We start from the raw sequence: 20,434 nt of genomic DNA on the forward strand, positions 1-20,434 counted from the left end.
TTCCCCCACCCCCTTTAATATCATCTCTTCCCCCACCCCCTTTAATATCATCTCTTACCCCACCCCCTTTAATATCATCTCTTCCCCCACCCCCTTTAATATCATCTCTTCCCCCACCCCCTTTAATATCATCTCTTACCCCACCCCCTTTAATATCATCTCTTACCCCACCCCCTTTAATATCATCTCTTCCCCCACCCCCTTTAATATCATCTCTTCCCCCACCCCCTTTAATATCATCTCTTACCCCACCTCCTTTAATATCATCTCTTCCCCCACCCCCTTTAATATCATCTCTTCCCCCACCCCCTTTAATATCATCTCTTACCCCACCTCCTTTAATATCATCTCTTCCCCCACCCCCTTTAATATCATCTCTTACCCCACCCCCTTTAATATCATCTCTTACCCCACCTCCTTTAATATCATCTCTTCCCCCACCCCCTTTAATATCATCTCTTCCCCCACCCCCCTTTAATATCATCTCTTACCCCACCCCCTTTAATATCATCTCTTACCCCACCCCCTTTAATATCATCTCTTACCCCACCTCCTTTAATATCATCTCTTCCCCCACCCCCTTTAATATCATCTCTTCCCCCACCCCCTTTAATATCATCTCTTACCCCACCCCCTTTAATATCATCTCTTACCCCACCCCCTTTAATATCATCTCTTACCCCACCCCCTTTAATATCATCTCTTACCCCACCCCCTTTAATATCATCTCTTCCCCCACCCCCTTTAATATCATCTCTTCCCCCACCCCCTTTAATATCATCTCTTACCCCACCCCCTTTAATATCATCTCTTACCCCACCTCCTTTAATATCATCTCTTCCCCCACCCCCTTTAATATCATCTCTTCCCCCACCCCCTTTAATATCATCTCTTACCCCACCCCCTTTAATATCATCTCTTACCCCACCCCCTTTAATATCATCTCTTACCCCACCCCCTTTAATATCATCTCTTACCCACCCCCTTTAATATCATCTCTTCCCCCACCCCCTTTAATATCATCTCTTCCCCCACCCCCTTTAATATCATCTCTTACCCCACCCCCTTTAATATCATCTCTTACCCCACCTCCTTTAATATCATCTCTTACCCCACCCCCTTTAATATCATCTCTTACCCCACCCCCTTTAATATCATCTCTTACCCCACCTCCTTTAATATCATCTCTTACCCCACCCCCTTTAATATCATCTCTTACCCCACCCCCTTTAATATCATCTCTTACCCCACCTCCTTTAATATCATCTCTTACCCCACCCCCTTTAATATCATCTCTTCCCCCACCCCCTTTAATATCATCTCTTACCCCACCCCCTTTAATATCATCTCTTACCCCACCCCCTTTAATATCATCTCTTACCCCACCCCCTTTAATATCATCTCTTACCCCACCCCCTTTAATATCATCTCTTCCCCCACCCCCTTTAATATCATCTCTTCCCCCACCCCCTTTAATATCATCTCTTACCCCACCCCCTTTAATATCATCTCTTACCCCACCTCCTTTAATATCATCTCTTCCCCCACCCCCTTTAATATCATCTCTTCCCCCACCCCCTTTAATATCATCTCTTACCCCACCCCCTTTAATATCATCTCTTACCCCACCCCCTTTAATATCATCTCTTACCCCACCCCCTTTAATATCATCTCTTACCCCACCCCCTTTAATATCATCTCTTCCCCCACCCCCTTTAATATCATCTCTTCCCCCACCCCCTTTAATATCATCTCTTACCCCACCCCCTTTAATATCATCTCTTACCCCACCTCCTTTAATATCATCTCTTACCCCACCCCCTTTAATATCATCTCTTACCCCACCCCCTTTAATATCATCTCTTACCCCACCTCCTTTAATATCATCTCTTACCCCACCCCCTTTAATATCATCTCTTACCCCACCCCCTTTAATATCATCTCTTACCCCACCTCCTTTAATATCATCTCTTACCCCACCTCCTTTAATATCATCTCTTACCCCACCCCCTTTAATATCATCTCTTACCCCACCCCCTTTAATATCATCTCTTCCCCCACCCCCTTTAATATCATCTCTTACCCCACCCCCTTTAATATCATCTCTTACCCCACCCCCTTTAATATCATCTCTTACCCCACCTCCTTTAATATCATCTCTTCCCCCACCCCCTTTAATATCATCTCTTCCCCCACCCCCTTTAATATCATCTCTTACCCCACCCCCTTTAATATCATCTCTTACCCCACCCCCTTTAATATCATCTCTTACCCCACCCCCTTTAATATCATCTCTTACCCCACCCCCTTTAATATCATCTCTTCCCCCACCCCCTTTAATATCATCTCTTCCCCCACCCCCTTTAATATCATCTCTTCCCCCACCCCCTTTAATATCATCTCTTACCCCACCCCCTTTAATATCATCTCTTCCCCCACCCCCTTTAATATCATCTCTTCCCCCACCCCCTTTAATATCATCTCTTACCCCACCCCCTTTAATATCATCTCTTACCCCACCTCCTTTAATATCATCTCTTACCCCACCTCCTTTAATATCATCTCTTACCCCACCCCCTTTAATATCATCTCTTCCCCCACCCCCTTTAATATCAGTGAGGCTCCTCCAGTGGACCATGCCCCGGTGCTCGCCCCGGTCCCATCCGCCCTCCGCCAGAGACCCTCAGATCTGCCCCAGTCCTGCCCATTTCTACACAGGTGCCCCTGACGCGAGTGACATTGAGCAGGCCACGCTCACCCAGTGGGCCATGCCCATGCCAGCCACCCCCCACCCAGTGGGCCATGCCCATCCGGCACCCGATGATAAATAACTGGGGTTTGGGTTGCACTCGGTCTCTGAAAGGTTCGCCATCACTCTTTTTAACATGTCCTTTTTAATGAATATACCTGGGACTTGAATGTTGCCGACGAATATGAGCGAGAAATGCTACAACGGGCCTGACCTTGGGAAAGCCTGGCGAAGCGAAGGCTGGCTAACTATGAGAAGTTGGCTTTCCTCCACAATTGCACCCGGAATAACCTATCACCAAAATCATTCCGTAAGACGCCACTAGTGGACACAGTGGAAGGCCGCGCCCCGGTCCGACAATTCCAGAATCGAGTGATGCGCACCATGATTAATGACCACCGTAGGCAGATTAACGCCCAAACCATGAAAATCAAGGAACATCGAGAACGCTGCCACGCCGGACTGTCAAACAAACATTCTAACTCACTTGACTTTGAAATACACTCCGCAATGCGAAAAGCCCGCCTGAAGAAGATTGACACTCTCAGGCGCAAAACGGAAATTTTAAGAACATTAGAAAATCGGCACGGTGAAAAGATACTTGCACACAAATTCTCATCAGAAATGCTCACCGACAGGCAGACCTCTGTCTTACCGCGAGATGCAGGCTTTAATCTTATCACACGCCAAATCAGTTGATTTTTGCCGCAGCCCTCGAATCAACGATCTTTCAAATTAAGGCCAACAAGGAGACCAAGAATACCATCAGACAACGTGTAATGCAGGGCTTTTCAGCCAGTGGCACAGGTACCACCTGTGGTACGTTGGCACCTGGCAGGTGGTACGTGACCATCCTAGGAAAGTGGTAGCAGGGGAGGGGGAAGGAGCTGAACCGGTGGCAGCACCGCACAAACCTGAGCGAGAGACGGCTGGAGCTGCAGGGCTGTCGGGGCTCAGCGGAAGCGCCAGGATCAGCGCCAGGATCCAGCTGGAGCTCAGCACTGATCCTGGCGCTTCTGAGCCCAGAAGAGGCGTCAATCAGCTGGAATGTTGCAGCATCTCCAGGGTCTTGTGATTTACATTCAGATGCTTGGCAACTGATTCATATTTATGATGGTCACAGTGTCCCAGGGTCATGTGAAGTGACCAAAACTTGCTGTAACCACCCAGCAATCGGGGGGGGGATAAAAACCAAACACCCCCCACCCCACCCTCGCTGCCAATCCTCAACAGAAATGCTCACAACAATGAAAACCTCAGACAGGAGGAAGAGCGCCGCTGGGCGGGCAGGCAGGTGTCTTGCTCGGCTGTGGCTTGGGGGGCACTTTTTTCAGTGCCATTGTAGCTTCGAACAGTCACTAACCGAACTGTTGTAAGTTGAGGACTACCTGTACTTCATCACTTTTTTCCTTTTTTTTTTTGGTCATCAAGTTTTTGACACCTTGCTAGGCGACTGGTGGTACTCGGATGTTGCCATATCCTAAAAGTGATACAGTGGGTGAAAAGGTTGATCTAATGGGGCTCCTCACCAATCATAGACGTAACTACACCATATCACAGTCAGAGGAGGCCGCTCCCGAAGAACTACGTAAAGGCAGCTGGATTGTCATACTGCCGGCCGACAAAGGCAGAGCAACACTAATCATGGACAGATCAGAATACTACCAAAAGATCCACGCCCTACTTGATGATAGGAGCTCATACTGAGTTGTGATGTCGCTTAAGAACCAAATCAACAAAGTGGCCGACAGGCTCAAGACACAAAGGAAAGTCCACGAGAAAAACCTGAGCACTATTCAACCCAAGGACTCAGCCACAGCGGAAATTTATGGGTTGCCCCAAATCCATAAAAAGGTGTCCCGCTACGTTCAGTTGTTTCACTCAGGGGCACTGCAACCTTTGGGTTGGCAAAGTGGCTAAGTAGACGACTCCAACATCTAGTCGGATGTACGACTACTATAGTCAAATCCTCAGGGGACTTTCTGAGCAGGCTGAAAGTAACAACGATCGAGGCCGACGAAGTAATGGTATCGTTTGATGTAGTGGCACTATTCGCCTCAATCCCACAAGGGCTAGTGGTATCCGCCGTACGAGAGCTACTACAAAGTACTCAGCCACGGAACCCCGAATTGCCCCATTCGGAAGACCTTATTCAGTGACTGAATTTCTGCCTCAGGACATACTTTGAAGGCGATATACACGAACAAATAAAAGGCACACCCATGGGTTCACCGATCTCAGGGGTAATTGCAGAGGCAGTTTTACAAAAATTAGAAGATAAGGCGATGGCTGAGTACAAGCCTAAATTTGGGGCAAGGTATGTCGATGTTACATTTGCTATCATGAAACGCCAAGACAAGGCTGGATTCATGGATATACTCAATTCGATTTACCCGGATATCCAGTTTGCGATAGAAGAAGAGACGTACAACACCTTGGCATTTTTAGATGTATCGATTAGCCGGGAACCTAATGATACTTTCTCCACCAGCATCCCTCGGAAAGCGACAAACACCAACCACATTTTACACAACGATAGTAACCACCCCCTCGCGCACAAAATCAGCTGCATCCGGACATTATTTAACAGAGTCCACACCCGTTGCAGCAGGGAAGCGGCAAAAGTGAGAGAACGGATACACCTTTATCAGGTACGTGTACAGAATGGTTACTCAGTAGATTTCATTTGACGCTGCTGCCGACACCGAGAACCACGACCAACACAACCTCCACCTGGACAACACTCCCATACATCAGTGGGGTATCGGAGGGGGCTGCACAGACACTCGCAGCCCATAATATCAGGGTGGCACCCAAACCCAGCGAGACCCCGCACACAAGGATGATGCACCCCAAGGAATCCTTGGCTAAAGAAGAGAGGTCATCGGTGGTTTGCCAAATTAATTGCAATGACTGCAAATGCAACTACGTCGGGGAAATCGCAAAACGTTTACAAACAAGGATTCATGAGCACAAGTTGGTCAGGTGGACGGAGCAACAGTCCCATGTTTGGACACGTACGTTTGAGAACAACCACACGTCCAAGGTCACAGGGGCTAAGGTCATCACCCAGGATCCAAGAAAGGGTAGCCATCTGCTGAAGGAACCCTGGCTGTCTGACCAAGGTTCGATCAATCGACTTGTCGATCTGCCATCGGCATACCAGACGCTAAAACAGCACGAACAAACACGCAGGAGGCCGGAATGGGTAAATCGCTGACCAACCCCTCCGTCCGTATCATTACTCAGAATGGGGAGATGGAAGATCCAGATCACACACCAACAGATACACCGACGAGGCTGGAAGTCACGGCAATTGGTGGTGTGAAAGAATGGACCAGACCGACGACAAGGAGACAGCATGATTAATGCAACGAACATGGCTGAGAGATCTCCAATAAAAACAACCACACAGCATGCCACTTGTTGTTTGCCTCCGGCCGGAGGCCAAGGATCCGCACCAAGCTGAAAACGGCAATGTGCAAGGCAATTTTTTGCCGCCTCGCGCGTCCCCTCAAATACCCAGTTCGGCACAGTGCAGCTGCTTGCCTGCGGCTGGAGGCAAAGATCCACACCAGTTGCCGGTTGTTTGACTCCGGCCGGTGGCAAAGATCTGTGTCACTTTCCGTTTGTTTGCCTCCGGCTGGAGGCAAGAATCCGCACCATGCCGAAGCCAGCCATTTGCCATGACACGCAAGATGGCTGCTTGCCTCCAGCCAGAGGCAAACAGCCACCACATTTGCCACAGCAAATATCCGGTCCCATCCCCCCTCCACGGAGACCCTCGGATCCGCCCCAGTCCTGCCCATTCCTGCACGCGAGGACCCCTGACGCGAGTGATGCCAAGCTAGCCACGCCCTAATGTCAATGCTTTTTTTTGTCATGGAACCCACCGGAACAGAGTTCCGGCACCGTTTTTCAACGGATTTTCCATGTTTTCAAAATGACTTTTGAAAATTTGATGTTTGGTCCTTGTGGTGGTGAATCGCCCAGTCGAGCGTAGCAGGTCGGCGACAAAAACATTAAAACGGTGGATGCGGGCTGCTTGTGTGTTGAGTCCGATGCATGCGTACTTCGTCCGCTCCGGTTGTGATGGCGCTGCTCGGCTTGTGGCACTGCTCGGCTTGTGGCGCTGCTCGGCTTGTGATTGGTCGTGTGGTTGCACGCTGAGTGCTTACTGCAGGCGGCGACCGTTATGCTTCATTGCACAACTGGCATGTGTAGGTGTGTGTACAGTGATTGACTACATGCGAAAGGTAAATAATTTCTTTATTTTAAGACACCGTTGGGGAATTGTAAATCATTTTTTAATTCTTAGTGTCAAATGTGACCCCAAATTTAAAAATGAAAAAAATTAATAATTACTTCTCAACCACTGGTCCTGCTAAGAACTGAATGTATAATTTTTTAAATAAAAGATTAACAAGATGTGAGTTCTGGCACCTCTTTTCTTACAAAAAAAGCACTGCCTAATGTCAACATACAACTTTGACAACCTTAGCAGACGCTGACGAAAGCTTAGTTTACAATGAAAACTCTCTGTCCCGGAGGTCTGTGTATTAAACATGTCGTTTTTAATGAATATACCTGGGACTCGAATTTTGGAATTGTTGCAGACATATACATATCCATATATATACACACACACACATGCATCCGAAGTAGATTGCGTTGTTTCTTTCTCTAGGCCACGTTTGTGTGTATGTGGGGTATAGGCTTATTTTATTTTATTATTTTTTGTCACATTTATGCAGTGTATGAGGTGGTTACCCTCTGAGAGCTATATGCAACGAAATCTCATTTTAATGTAGGCTGATTTGTATACATTTAAAGTGACAATAAAGTTAATATTTTATTCTATTCCATTCCATTCTATTCCATATTTCTATTCTGTTTCATTCTATTCTATTCTATTCTATTCTATTCTATTCTATTCTATTCTATTCTATTCTATTCTATTCTATTCTATTCTATTCTATTCTATTCTATTCTATTCTATTGCATTCCACTCTATTCCATATTTTCTATTCTACTCTATTCTATTCCATAATTCTATTCTATTCTATTCTATTCTATTCTATTCTATTCTATTCTATTCTATTCTATTCTATTCTATTCTATTCTATTCTATTGCATTCCACTCTATTCCATATTTTCTATTCTACTCTATTCCATATTTCTATTCTATTCTATTCTATTCTATTCTATTCTATTCTATTCTATTCTATTCTATTCTATTCTATTCTATTCTATTCCTTATTTCTATATTCTATTCTATTATATATTCTATTCTATTTTCTATTCTATTCTATTCTATTCTTTATTCTATTCTATTCTATTTTTGTTCTATTCTATTCTATTCTATATTCTATTCCTTATTTTTATATTCTATTATATATTGTATATTTTCTTTTCTATTCTATATTCTGTAATCTCTATTCTATTCTATTCTGTTCTGTTCTGTTCTATATTATATTCCATTCCATTCCATTCCATTCCATTCCATTCCATTCCATATTCTATTCTATTCTATTCTATTCTATTCTATTCTATTCTATTCTATTCTATTCTATTCTATTCTATTCTATTCTATTCTATTCTATTCTATTCCTTATTTCTATATTCTATTCTATTATATATTCTATTCTATTTTCTTTTCTATTCTATTCTATTTTTGTTCTGTTCTATTCTATTCTATATTCTATTCCTTATTTCTATATTCTATTTATTGTATATTGTATATTTTCTTTTCTATTCTATATTCTGTAATCTCTATTCTATTCTATTCTGTTCTGTTCTGTTCTGTTCTATATTATATTCCATTCCATATTCTATTCTATTCTATTCTATTCTATTCTATTCTATTCTATTCTATTCTATTCTATTCTATTCTATTCTATTCTATTCTATTGCATTCCACTCTATTCCATATTTTCTATTCTACTCTATTCTATTCCATATTTCTATTCTATTCTATTCTATTTTATTCTATTCTATTCTATTCTATTCTATTCTATTCTATTCTATTCTATTCTATTCTATTCTATTCTATTCTATTCTATTCTATTCTATTCTATTCCTTATTTCTATATTCTATTCTATTATATATTCTATTCTATTTTCTTTTCTATTCTATTCTATTCTTTATTCTATTCTATTCTATTTTTGTTCTATTCTATTCCATTCTATATTCTATTCCTTATTTCTATATTCTATTTATTATATATTGTATATTTTCTTTTCTATTCTATATTCTGTAATCTCTATTCTATTCTATTCTATTCTGTTCTGTTCTGTTCTATATTCCATTCCATTCCATATTCTATTCTATTCTATTCTATTCTATTCTATTCTATTCTATTCTATTCTATTCTATTCTATTCTATTCTATTCCATTCCATTCCATTCCATTCCATTCCATTCCATTCCATTCCATTCCATTCCATTCCATTCCATTCCATTCTACTCTACTCTACTCTACTCTACTCTACTCTACTCTACTCTACTCTACTCTACTCTACTCTACTCTACTCTATTCTATTCTATTCTATTCTATTCTATTCTATTCTATTCTATTCTATTCTATTCTATTCTATTCTATTCTATTCTATTCTACTTTATTTTATTCTATTCCTGTTTGTATTTGTATTTCTGCTTCTATTCACAGGATGAGCTGCTGGCTGAACTGGAAGAGATGGAACAGGAAGATCTCGACAAGGAGCTTCTCAACGTGGGCGAGGGCACTCCGGAGCTCCCCAGTGCCCCCTCTATTCGCCTCCCCAGTGTGCCAGGTATGATGACATCCCCACCCCTGAAGCTTAATGCAGGTCGTCCTCGACTTATGACCACAACAGTCACTGACATTTCTATTGCTTAGCAAGGCCGTGGTGAATTGAGTTGCACCCAGTTTCACAACCCTTTCGTTAAGTGAAACCGTGTGCTTCTTAAGTGAGTCACATGGTCGTTAAGCGAATCCAGCTTCCCCATTGATTTTGTGTGTTTGAAGCCAGCTAGGAAGGCCGCAAAGGGGGGGGTGAGGGGTGTCACGTGATCCCGGGGCTCTACAACCAGCATAAAAATACATGCTGGTTGCCAAGCACTCAAATTTTGATTGTGTGACCGCAGGGATGCTGCAATGGCCATAAGTATGAGGACTGTTCAGTGAATTGTAACTTCGGGTATTAAACAAGTGGTTGTAAGTCAAGGACCTCCTATATCAGGGGTCTTCAAACTTGGCCCTTTTATGACTTGTGGACTTCAAGTCCCAGAATTCCTCAGCCGGCATGCCTGGCTGAGGAATTCTGGGAGTTGAAGTCCACAAGTCATCAAAGAGCCAAGTTTGAAGTCCCCTGATTGTGGACTTCAGCTCCCAGAATTCCTCAGCCAGGCACGCCGGCTGAGGAATTCTGGGACTTGAAGTCCACAAGTCATCAAAGGGCCAAGTTTTAAGACCCCTGATTGTGGACTACTCCCAGAATTCCTCAGCCAGGCACGCCGGCTGAGGAATTCTGGGAGTTGAAGTCCACAAGTCATCAAAGGGCCAATTTGGAAGACCCCTGACCTATATAATGTGACGAAAGAACCCCCCCCCCTTTTCAGTCTGACTCCTTCTAGCTGTGGCAAATGTACAGGTAGTCCTTTACTTACGACCACAACTGAGCCCAAAATTTCAGTTGTTAAGTGAGACATGTTTGGCTTTTGCCCCATTTTACGACCTTTCTCGCCACTGTTGTTAAGTGAATCACCGCACCTGATAAGTTAGTAACCTGGTTGTTAAATGAATCTGGCTTTCTTTCCCCCCCCCTCCCCCCCAATGGACTCTGCTTGTCAGAAGGTTGCAAAAGGGGATCAGGTGACCCCGGGGGACGCTGCAACCGTCCTAAGTACATGTCAGTTTCCAAGCCGTTGAATTTTGATCACGTGACCCCGGGGAACGCCGCAAAGGCCGCAACTAAAAAAAACCGTCCTAGGTCACATTTTTCAGTGTAATTTTGTACGGTCACTAAATGAAGTGTTATAAGCAACCTAGAACTAAGGAGAAACTTCCTGATAGTGAGGACAATTAATCAGTGGAACCACCTGCCTCCAGAAGCAGTGAATGCTCCAACACTGGAAGTTTTTAAGAAGAGACTGGACAGCCCTTTGTCCGAAATGGTATAGGGTTTCCTGCCTGAGCAGGGGGTTGGACTAGATGACCTTCAAGGTCCCTTCCAACATCATCATCATCATCATCATTATTATTATTATTATTATTATTATTATTATTATTATTATTATTATTATTATTATTATTATTATCAGCCCAGGACTACCTGTACAGTTTCCAGGAGCCAGGCTGTGGACAATGGGATGCTAGCCCCCGCCCCGCCCCAAACAGGAGTGAGGAATTGACACATAGATGTTAGGTCCCTGAAGAGGTGTCTCGGGTTCAAATCTTGCCTTTCCTTCCCGCAGCTTCCAAAGTGCCCTCCGCCTCCCTGGATGAGGAAGACGAGGAAATGAAACAGCTTGCCGCCTGGGTGTCGTGATGCATTGTGGGAAATTTCCCCTCCACCTCCCTTGGTTTTCTTCGGAGATAGCGGCAGAGAGGACCCATTTCTCCCCTCCAGTTTCCATTGCCAGGGAAGTTACTGGGGGGGGGTTGGGGGGCAAGGACAAAAAAGAGAGGGGAGGGGCGGAAGTCACACACCCTGCCTAAATTGACCTTACGTGCCGAATGTAAAGAGTTTTATAGACAGATTTATATAAATATATAAATATATATATATATAACTATATCAACAATAGAGAAGCGGGATCCTCTTTGGGGGCGGGGCTTAAAAGACCTCACTCCCCGCCCCCCCGCCCCAGATACAGACTGAATCTTTACATCATCTAGGCCAAGGTTAGGCAACCTTGGCTCTTTTATGACTCACGGACTTCAACTCCTAGAATTCCTGAGCCAGCATGGCTCAGCTTGGAAACCTCTCCCTTTCCCCTCAGCACGGCTGGCTCAGGAATTCTGGGAGTTGAAGTCCACCAGTCATGAAAGAGCCAAGGTTGCCTACCTCTGATCTAGGCCCAAGGCTAGGCAACCTCGGCTCTTTTTTACGATTCGTGGACTTCAACTCCCAAAATTCCTGAGTCAGCCACGCTGAGGGGGAAAGGAAAAGGTTTCCATGTTGAGCCATGGCTGGCTGAGGAATTCTGGGAGTTGACGTCCACGAGTCACAAAAGAGCCCAGGTGGCCTGCCCCGGCTCTAGGGCAGGGGTCTTCAAACCTGGCCCTTTTATGACTTGTGAACTTCAACTCCCAGAATTCCTCAGCCAGCATGCCTGGCTGAGGAATTCTGGGAGTTGAAGTCCACAAGTCATCAAAGGGCCAAGTTTGAAGACCCCTGCTCTAGGGATTAACTTTCTTTTCTTTTTTTTCAGTTTAAAAATTAAAAAAAGAAAACAGGATTTGGGCCCTTCGTCGGGGGGGGGCGCTCGGGAGGAGCGGAGGGGGTGACACACAAACGCACACCCACACCCACACTCCCTGAAAATGAAGCTTGGAAAGGAAAAAAAATTCTCCAGAATTGTTCCGTCGTTCTGTCCTTCTCTTGTCTGGCTGACTGTCCGATTTGGGGGAGAAGTTCCCACCATTGGTGCTCTCTCTCTCTCTCTCCTTTTGGAGGGGGGGGGCTGGGGGCTCAGCTTCGTCTCTGGTGCCTGCAGCCACACCAACGACACAAACACACACTCCTGCTGGTTGTAAAAGAGGCAGTCTAGGATTCTCCTCCCCGCGGCGGGTTGCAAAGGAATTTGGGGGTGGGGGGTTTTGGGTGGGTGGGGGGGGGGCGCATTCTGCTTCCAAAGCTGGATGGATGGAGGCAGGGTTGGGCGGGCGGGCGGGCGGGCGGGGGAATGTCCGGAACTAAGGGAGAAAATTGGAATTTAGTTTGGACTGGAGGTACTGTCTGTCCCGGTTTTATCGGTAGCGTGTAATCTGTCGACACGGTTTTGAAGTTCCGTCTGTTAGGTTTTTCTTCGACTGGCGCTTGTGTTTTTTTCTTTTCTGTTTTAAAGCTTGCTCGGTCTGTCTCTTCTTTTTTTTTTTTAAAAAAAAAATATCGACTTGTGGGCAGGAGCCGGGATGGGTGGGTGGGGGGAAGCGTGGCCCCCATCGACACGCGTGCACTCCTGTGGTTGCTTTGTTGCTTTCTGTGCCCGGTGAATAAAGTGCCCTGACGTGTGTTGTCTGAACTGTGTGTTGCCTTAATGTGACATCTTTTTCTCCATTGCCCTTCCCCGCCCCCAAAAAACCCCTTGTTCTTACTGGAATTTACACTCAAAACCAACGTTTTTCAACCTCTGCCACTTTAAGAGGTACAGACTTCAACTCCCAGAATTCTCCAGCCAGCTATGATGGCTGGAGAACTCTGGGAGTTGAAGTTTGCACCTCTTAAAGTGGCAGAGGTTAAAAAAAAAACAGTTCTGGTAGCCAAAACGTCAAAAATTTGGTAATTTCTTACATCAGCTCCTGATTTTTTTTACGGAATGAATCTTTTACCTCATGTTGCCATCTTGAACCATTTATCCCAGGTTTTTTCAACCATAGCCACGTTAAGATGCGTGGACTTCAACTCCCCAAATCCCATGCTTATGTGAACTTCAACTCCCAGGATTCCATGCGTATATGTACTTCAACTCCCAGGATTCTGTGCGTATGTGAACTTCACCTCCCAGGATTCCATGCGTATATGATATGTACTTCAACTCCCAGGATTCTGTGCGTATGTGAACTTCACCTCCCAGGATTCCATGTGTATATGTACTTCGACTCCCAGGATTCCATGTGTATGTGAACTTCAACTCCCAGGAGCCTATGTTTAAGACAGGTAGACTTGAACTCCCAGAATTCCATGCTTAAGTGGACTTCAACATCCCGGGATTCCATGCTTCAGACATCTAGACTTCATCTCCCAGGATTCCATGCTTAAGACATCTGGACTTCATCTCCCAGAATTCCATGCTTATGTGGATTTCAACTCCCACGATTCTATGCTTATGATATATGTACTTCAATTGACGAAGCACGTGTCCAGGGTTTTCCAACCTTAGCCATTTTAAGATGTATGGACTTCAACTCCCAGGATTCCAAGCTTACATGAACTTCAACTCCCAGGATGCCAGGCTTAAGATTATCTGGACTTCAACTCCCAGATGCCAGGCTTAAGAGAGGTAGACCTGGTGGCCTCTGAGCTTGGTTGTTTTCTCGCAGACGTTTCATTACCCAAACTAGGTAACCTCACCAGCACTAGACTTCAATTCCCATAATTCCAAGCTGACTGGTGAATCCTGGGAGTTGAAGTACATCTATCTTAAAAGTGGCCGAGGTTGAGATGTGCTGCCTGAGCTTCTTGTGACCGTTTGGAAGCACAAAACTCTGTCCATCTTCAGAAAAACACAGGTAGTCCTCGACTTCCGACCCAAAATTTCGGTGGCTAAGGGAGACATCTGTTCATTGAGTTTTGCCCTGTTTTGCAACCTCGCCACCGTGGTTAAGCGAAACATTGCAGATGTTCAGTTAGTCGTTTAAGTGACTTTGCTTGTCAGAAGGACCCCAAACGGGGGTCACATGACACCCCGGGACACTGCAACGGTCATAAACACGAGTCAGTTGCTAAGTGTTTCAATTTTGATCACACGGCCGTGGGAAATGGTCCTAAGTCGCTTTTTCTTCCAGCGCCGTTGTAACTTCTGACGGTCACTAAGCGAAGCGGCGTAAGTCGAGGACTAGTAGCAAAGAATGCATTTCCCTCCGGTCTTTTATCTGGACCATTCTTCTTCCCCTCCCCCTTTTTAAAAGGTCCCCTTGCCTCGAGAGTCTCCCTGCATTCCCGGGACATACTGGACACCGCCTCCCTGCAGCTAGAAATCTAGCAGCTCAGCCCAGCGTCCAGATGCAAGATTGTAGAGTTATACATACATACATACATACATACATACATACATACATACATACATATATATATATATATATATATATATATATATATATATATATATATACATACACACACACATACACAAACACGGAGCCGAACAAAATCAGCACAACTCACCAGTTCAGGTCTAAGGCTGGCAGCTGAGACCAGCCCATCCACTCAAAACACATCCCCACCCAATCAGAACACACCCACCATTCAAAACACACTGCCACCCAATCAGAACACAGCTAGGCCCCCACCCAATCAGAGCACACCTCCACCCCATCAGAACACAGCCAAGCATCCACCCACAGAACACACCCCCTCTGGCAGTTTAAAAAAGAGGAAAAAAGCAGCCACTATCGCACACTTCTCCCAGAAGAAGGAAGCTGAAGCCACCAGCCTGAGGATGACGGATGAGATTTCGTCGAAACGTTGCCCTGATACCTCCAATTCTACGTGGGGAAAAACCCGAATGACCAAAGATCTACATACAAACACCCGTGAAAACCTCAGAAAACAAATATATATATTGATATATATATATATTTTTAATCGGCTATTCAGCTGGTTTTCTCCGCGTTCTTAGACGGCTTGATCTGTCCCGTGCTCCGAATCCGGCTGGCTAGTTTTTTTTTGTCCGCCACAAAGGTGAGGGACTTGGATTTGGTGTTGGGGGTGGTGGGGCTGGGGGTGCTCTTGCCGGCCTCCGCCGTCCGGGGTCCGCAGATGGCCTCAAGCGCCTTCAGTTCGGAGGTGGGCTTCTCTGCCAAGAACTTCAGCACCCAGGACACTTTTAGGATCTCCAGGATGTTCAGCCTTTTGGAGGCCTGGCGTAAGATGCGACGGATCAAATCCTGCAAAGAGATTTCCCACGCTTGAACACCACGGCCTCCTGATCGGGGTTGGGGTGGGGAGGGGGTTTCCTCCCCGTTGCGGGGAGGGCGAACCAAGGACACGCGTGTAGGAGGGGGACGTTCACCAACACCTGACTACCCATGTTTGCCCCCCCCAAATTAGACCTAATGGGAAAATAAGCCCTAGCGTGATTTTTTTCCCCCTTCAGGATGCTCGTAATATAAGCCCTAGGTCAAAAATCAGCCCCAGTTAAGATCGTCAGCCAGACGGATGCATTTAGTAACGTATTTTCCAGAAAATAAGGAAAATTAACAGAAAAAAAAAGCCAGTTCGCTCCCACAGAGTCGGCCTCCCCAGGGTGCCGTCGGCCAGGCAATGCCGGCTGGTGACCCCCAGGGGGAGAGCCGACCCTCTGGAATGAATTGCCCCCCCCACCCGGAGCTGCGGACGGCCCCGGGCCTTCGGTCCTTCCGCCGTGACCTGAAGACCTGGTTGTTCCAACAAGCGGGCCTGGACTGACTACGGTTTTTAATTAGGCTTTTTACTGGGTTAAATTGTCTTGTATTTATTGCATCTATTGTTTAATACTTTTTAAAAATTTTTACTTTATGTTTTTTTAATTTTTACGGTTGTGAGCCGCCCTGTGTCCTCAGGGAGAAAGGCGGCCTATAAATTTAATCAAATCAAATCAAGCTCATAATGCAGGGGTCTTCAAACCTGGCCCTTTTAGGACTTGTGGACTTCAATTCCCAGAATTCCTCAGCCAGCGTGCCTGGCTGAGGAATTCTGGGAGTTGAAGTCCACAAGCAGGGGTCTTCAAACTTGGCCCTTTGATGACTTGGGGACTTCAATTCCCAGAATTCCTCAGCCAGCGTGCCTGGCTGAGGAATTCTGGGAGTTGAAGTCCACAAGCAGGGGTCTTCAAACTTGGCCCTTTGATGACTTGGGGACTTCAATTCCCAGAATTCCTCAGCCAGCGTGCCTGGCTGAGGAATTCTGGGAGTTGAAGTCCACAAGCAGGGGTCTTCAAACTTGGCCCTTTGATGACTTGGGGACTTCAATTCCCAGAATTCCCCAGCTAGGCACGCGTGGCTGAGGAGTTCTGGGAGTTGAAGTCCACAAGTCCTAAAAGGGCCATGCTTGAAGACCCCTGCCCTAATGGGTCTTTTGGATCAAAAATTAATATAAAACCAGGTCTTTTTTTTGGGGGGGGGAAACACACTATTCTTGAACGGAAGGGGACAACTTGCTCACGGGACAATCCAGCAACTCTTATTTAATGGAGGGGTCCCTGGTGGTCTCTGAGCTTGCTTGTTTTCTTCCAGACGTTTCATGACCCAAGTAGGGAACATCATCAGTGCTGGAAGGGAGTGTGGGAGGAGGAGGAGGAGGAGGAGGAGGAGGAGGACTGTGGGGTCCTTGGTACTCTCTGAGCTTGTTTTCTTGCAGACATTTCGTGACCCAACTAGGGAACGTCATCAGTGCTAGTCACTCCTTTTAATTATTTGAAATAATAATAAAAAAATATTTTTTTGTCATTCCCAGCTGCCTAAGAATGCAGTGGCTGTTCTATGAGTGACGGCCAGTAAAATTTGGCATTTTCCAAAGGGAGGGAGGGAGGGAAGGAAGGAAAGAGAATGAGGGAGCAGAGTCTGGAGGGAAGGGGGGAGAAAGAGAGGAAGAGAAAAGGGAGAGAAGGAAAGAGGAGGAGGAGGGAAGGAAGGAGAACAGGGAAGAGCGAGGGAGGGGAGGAAGGAACGAAGGAGAAGTGGAAGAGGGGGAGAATGAGGAAGGGAAGGGGGGAGGGCGGGAAGAAAGGAAGGAGGGAGGGAGGAACAAAGAAGGGAGGGAAGGATGGACTGAGGGAACGGAGGAGGGAGGGAAGGAAGGAAGGAGGGAGGAACAGGGAAGGAAAGGAGGGAAGAAAGAACGGAGGAGGGAGGGGAGGAAGGAAGAAAGGAGAAGTGGGAAAGAAGGAGAATGGTGGAGGGAAGCAAGGAAAAGCGGAAGGAAGGAAGGAAGGAAGGAGTTGACAATGAGAAGGGAAGAAAGGGAGGGAGAAGGGAAGGAAGGAAGGAAGAAAGGAGGGAAGGAAGGAAGGAAGGAAGGAGTTGACAATGAGAAGGGAAGAAAGGGAGGGAGAAGGGAAGGAAGGAAGGAAGGAAGGAGTTGACAATGAGAAGGGAAGAAAGGGAGGGAGAAGGGAAGGAAGGAAGGAAGGAAGGAGTTGACAATGAGAAGGGAAGAAAGGGAGGGAGAAGGGAAGGAAGGAAGGAAGGAAGGAGGGAAGGAAGGAAGGAAGGAGTTGACAATGAGAAGGGAAGAAAGGGAGGGAGAAGGGAAGGAAGGAAGGAAGGAAGGAAGGAAGGAGGGAGGGAGGGAAGGAAGGAGGGAAGGAAGGAGGGAAAGAAGGAAGGAAGGAAGGAAGGAAGGAGAAGTGGGAGAGAAGGAGGGAGAATGAGGAGAGAGGAGGGAAGGAAGAAAGGAGAAGTGGGAAAGAAGGAGAATGGTGGAGGGAAGCAAGGAAAAGCAGGGAAGGAAGGAGGGAAGGAAGGAAGGAAGGAAGGAGTTGACAATGAGAAGGGAAGAAAGGGAGGGAGAAGGGAAGGAAGGAAGGAAGGAAGGAAGGAAGGAAGGAAGGAAGGAAGGAAGGAAGGAGTTGACAATGAGAAGGGAAGAAAGGGAGGGAGAAGGGGAGGAAGGAAGGAAGGAAGGAAGGAAGGAAGGAAGGAGTTGACAATGAGAAGGGAAGAAAGGGAGGGAGAAGGGGAGGAAGGAAGGAAGGAAGGAGGGAGGGAGGGAAGGAAGGAAGGAAGGAAGGAGGGAAGGAAGGAAGGAAGGCGGTCTGACAGCCCCCAGCTGCTCGGCCTGCCCTGCCCCTCACCTTGATCTCGTCATTGATCTGGACGTGGCTGGGGAAGTTCACCTCCTTCTGGGTCTCCCTCAGCAGCTTCTTCAGGTTGGTGTCGTCAAAGGGCAGGTGGGCCACCACCAGGGTGTAGAGGATGACGCCCATGCTCCAGGTGTCGGAGAGGAAGGGGTTGTAGGGCAGGCCCAGCAGGATCTCCGGGCAGGCGTAGGCGAAGCTGCCGCAGTAGGTCTGGCTGAGGTGGGAGAAGCAGCTCATCATGCGGTAGGAGGGGGTGGGCGGGGGCTGCGTCTGGGGGGCCACCATCTTGGAGAAGCCAAAGTCCGAGATCTTGATGTTCTCCCGCTTGTCCAGCAGCAGGTTCTCCAGCTTGAGGTCCCTGCCGTTCAAGGGGAAGAGGTTTCACAGCCAGTCCTCGACTTTACGACCGCAACGGAGCCCCAAAATTTCTGTGGCGGAGCAAGACGGTTGTTCAGCGAATCTCTATGGCAGGAGTCTTCCGACGTGGCCCTTTCAGGACTTGTGGACTTTCGCTCCCAGAATTCCTCAGCCGGCGTGCCTGGCTGAGGAATTCTGGGAGTTGAAGTCCACAAGCAGGGGTCTTCTAACTTGACCTTTTGGTGAACTGTTGTAAATCGAGGACTATAGCTGTGTCACCCATTTTCCATCATAATCCCCAGCTTAAAACAATTCGTTTCGTCCACCCATCTGAAACCGACCAAGATTGAGAACTGTTGGCTATGGAAATGAAATAAAAGTACAGTAGTCCTTGACTTACGACCATAGTTGAGTCCAACGCTTCCATTGCTAAGCGAGACAGGTGTTGAGTGAGTTTTGCCCTGTTTGACCACCTTCCTTGCCCCGGTCGTTAAGCGAATCACTGCAGATCTTAAATTAGTAATCCGGCTTCCCCATTGCTTTCGCTCGTCAGAAAATCACAAAAGGGGCACTGTAGCCGTCATAAACGTGAGTCAGTGGCCAAGCGTCTGAATCTTGACCACATGACTACGAGGATGCTGCAACGGTCGTAAGTGTGAAAAACGGTCGTTAAGTCGCTTTTTTCAGGGGCGTTGCGAGTCCGAACGGTCACTAAGTGAAGTGTAGATGCTGTTTGGCATTTGATAGCGGAGTGGCTTACCTCAGCAGTCTCCAACCTTGGCTACTTTATGACTTGTGGACTCCAACTCCCAGAATTCCTCAGCCAGTGTGTCCGGTTGAGGAATTCTGGGAGTTGAAGTCCACAAGTCAAAAAAAGGCCAAGTTTGAAGACCTCTGCTTGTGGACTTCAACTCCCAGAATTCTTCATCCAGGCACGCTGGCTGAGGAATTCTGGGAGTTGAAGTCTACAAGTCATAAAGCGACCAAGGTTGGGGACTCTGGTCTACCACAAAAGGGCTGACAACTAAACAAAATGGAGGAGAGGCAATCCCAATTCCTCACCTCTGTTTGAAACTGGGCTGGGATAGAAACCCAAAGGATGCAATTAACACACAATTAACACACTCACACGCATACACGTACACGCACCGATGCACAATGGCCTTGCCGTGCAGGTAGGCGATGCCCAGGGTCAGTTGCGAGAACCACTTGCCAGCCAGGGCTTCCGAACACGCTCCGGATTTCTGGATCCATTCCAAGACATCACCGCTTGGTGCCAACTCCATGATGATGTAATGGCGGGAGGTGGTCTCAATGGCCTGGTAGAAACTGATGACGTATTTGTGGCGGAGGCTCTTCATCACCTGGAGAGGAGAGAAGGCTCGGGGTTCGAATTACGACTTGGCCCCCCTGTTCTTCCACTGCAGTAAAAAGGGAAATGTCCTAAAAAAAAAACCCTACATAAATAACTTAACAATAATAGTATTATTATTGTTCTGACTAGGAAGGCAAAGATAGGAATGAGAAGCTAGATTGGAGCAACGGTGTCTCTGAGGGAGCGCAAAGGGCCTTTCTAAGAGACGGCTCTTATTTATTTATTTTTAACCCATGAGGCATTGAAAAAAT

The 20,434-nt window shown here is 46.5% G+C and overlaps 2 protein-coding genes across 2 annotated transcripts in view; one reads left to right on the forward strand and one right to left on the reverse strand.

Annotated features, from left to right (window-relative positions):
• The window catches only part of CHMP4A (charged multivesicular body protein 4A), a gene marked incomplete at its 5' end in the record, with an annotated part of 29,975 nt that extends 17,987 nt beyond the window's left edge, over nucleotides 1-11,988 (forward strand). Inside the window, 2 exons of the mRNA XM_083378751.1 lie at nucleotides 9,417-9,540; nucleotides 11,204-11,988. Of these exons, the coding sequence (XP_083234877.1) occupies nucleotides 9,417-9,540; nucleotides 11,204-11,277 (198 nt within the window). The 3' untranslated portion in view covers nucleotides 11,278-11,988. The remainder of the gene's footprint in view (nucleotides 1-9,416; nucleotides 9,541-11,203) is intronic.
• Nucleotides 11,989-15,074: 3,086 nt separating this feature from the next.
• On the reverse strand, nucleotides 15,075-20,172 carry TSSK4 (testis specific serine kinase 4). The gene is made up of 3 exons (XM_083376411.1): nucleotides 19,958-20,172; nucleotides 18,446-18,809; nucleotides 15,075-15,560 (listed from the first exon to the last, which is right to left on the reverse strand). The coding sequence occupies exons 1-3, from the start codon at nucleotides 20,167-20,169 to the stop codon at nucleotides 15,267-15,269; spliced, it is 870 nt and encodes a 289-aa protein (XP_083232537.1). The 5' UTR covers nucleotides 20,170-20,172; the 3' UTR covers nucleotides 15,075-15,266.
• Between the last annotated feature and the right edge of the window lie 262 nt (nucleotides 20,173-20,434).

Source organism: Vipera ursinii (assembly GCF_947247035.1).
Source record: "Vipera ursinii genome assembly, chromosome: Z".
In the NCBI taxonomy this organism is placed as follows: Eukaryota; Metazoa; Chordata; class Lepidosauria; order Squamata; family Viperidae; genus Vipera; species Vipera ursinii.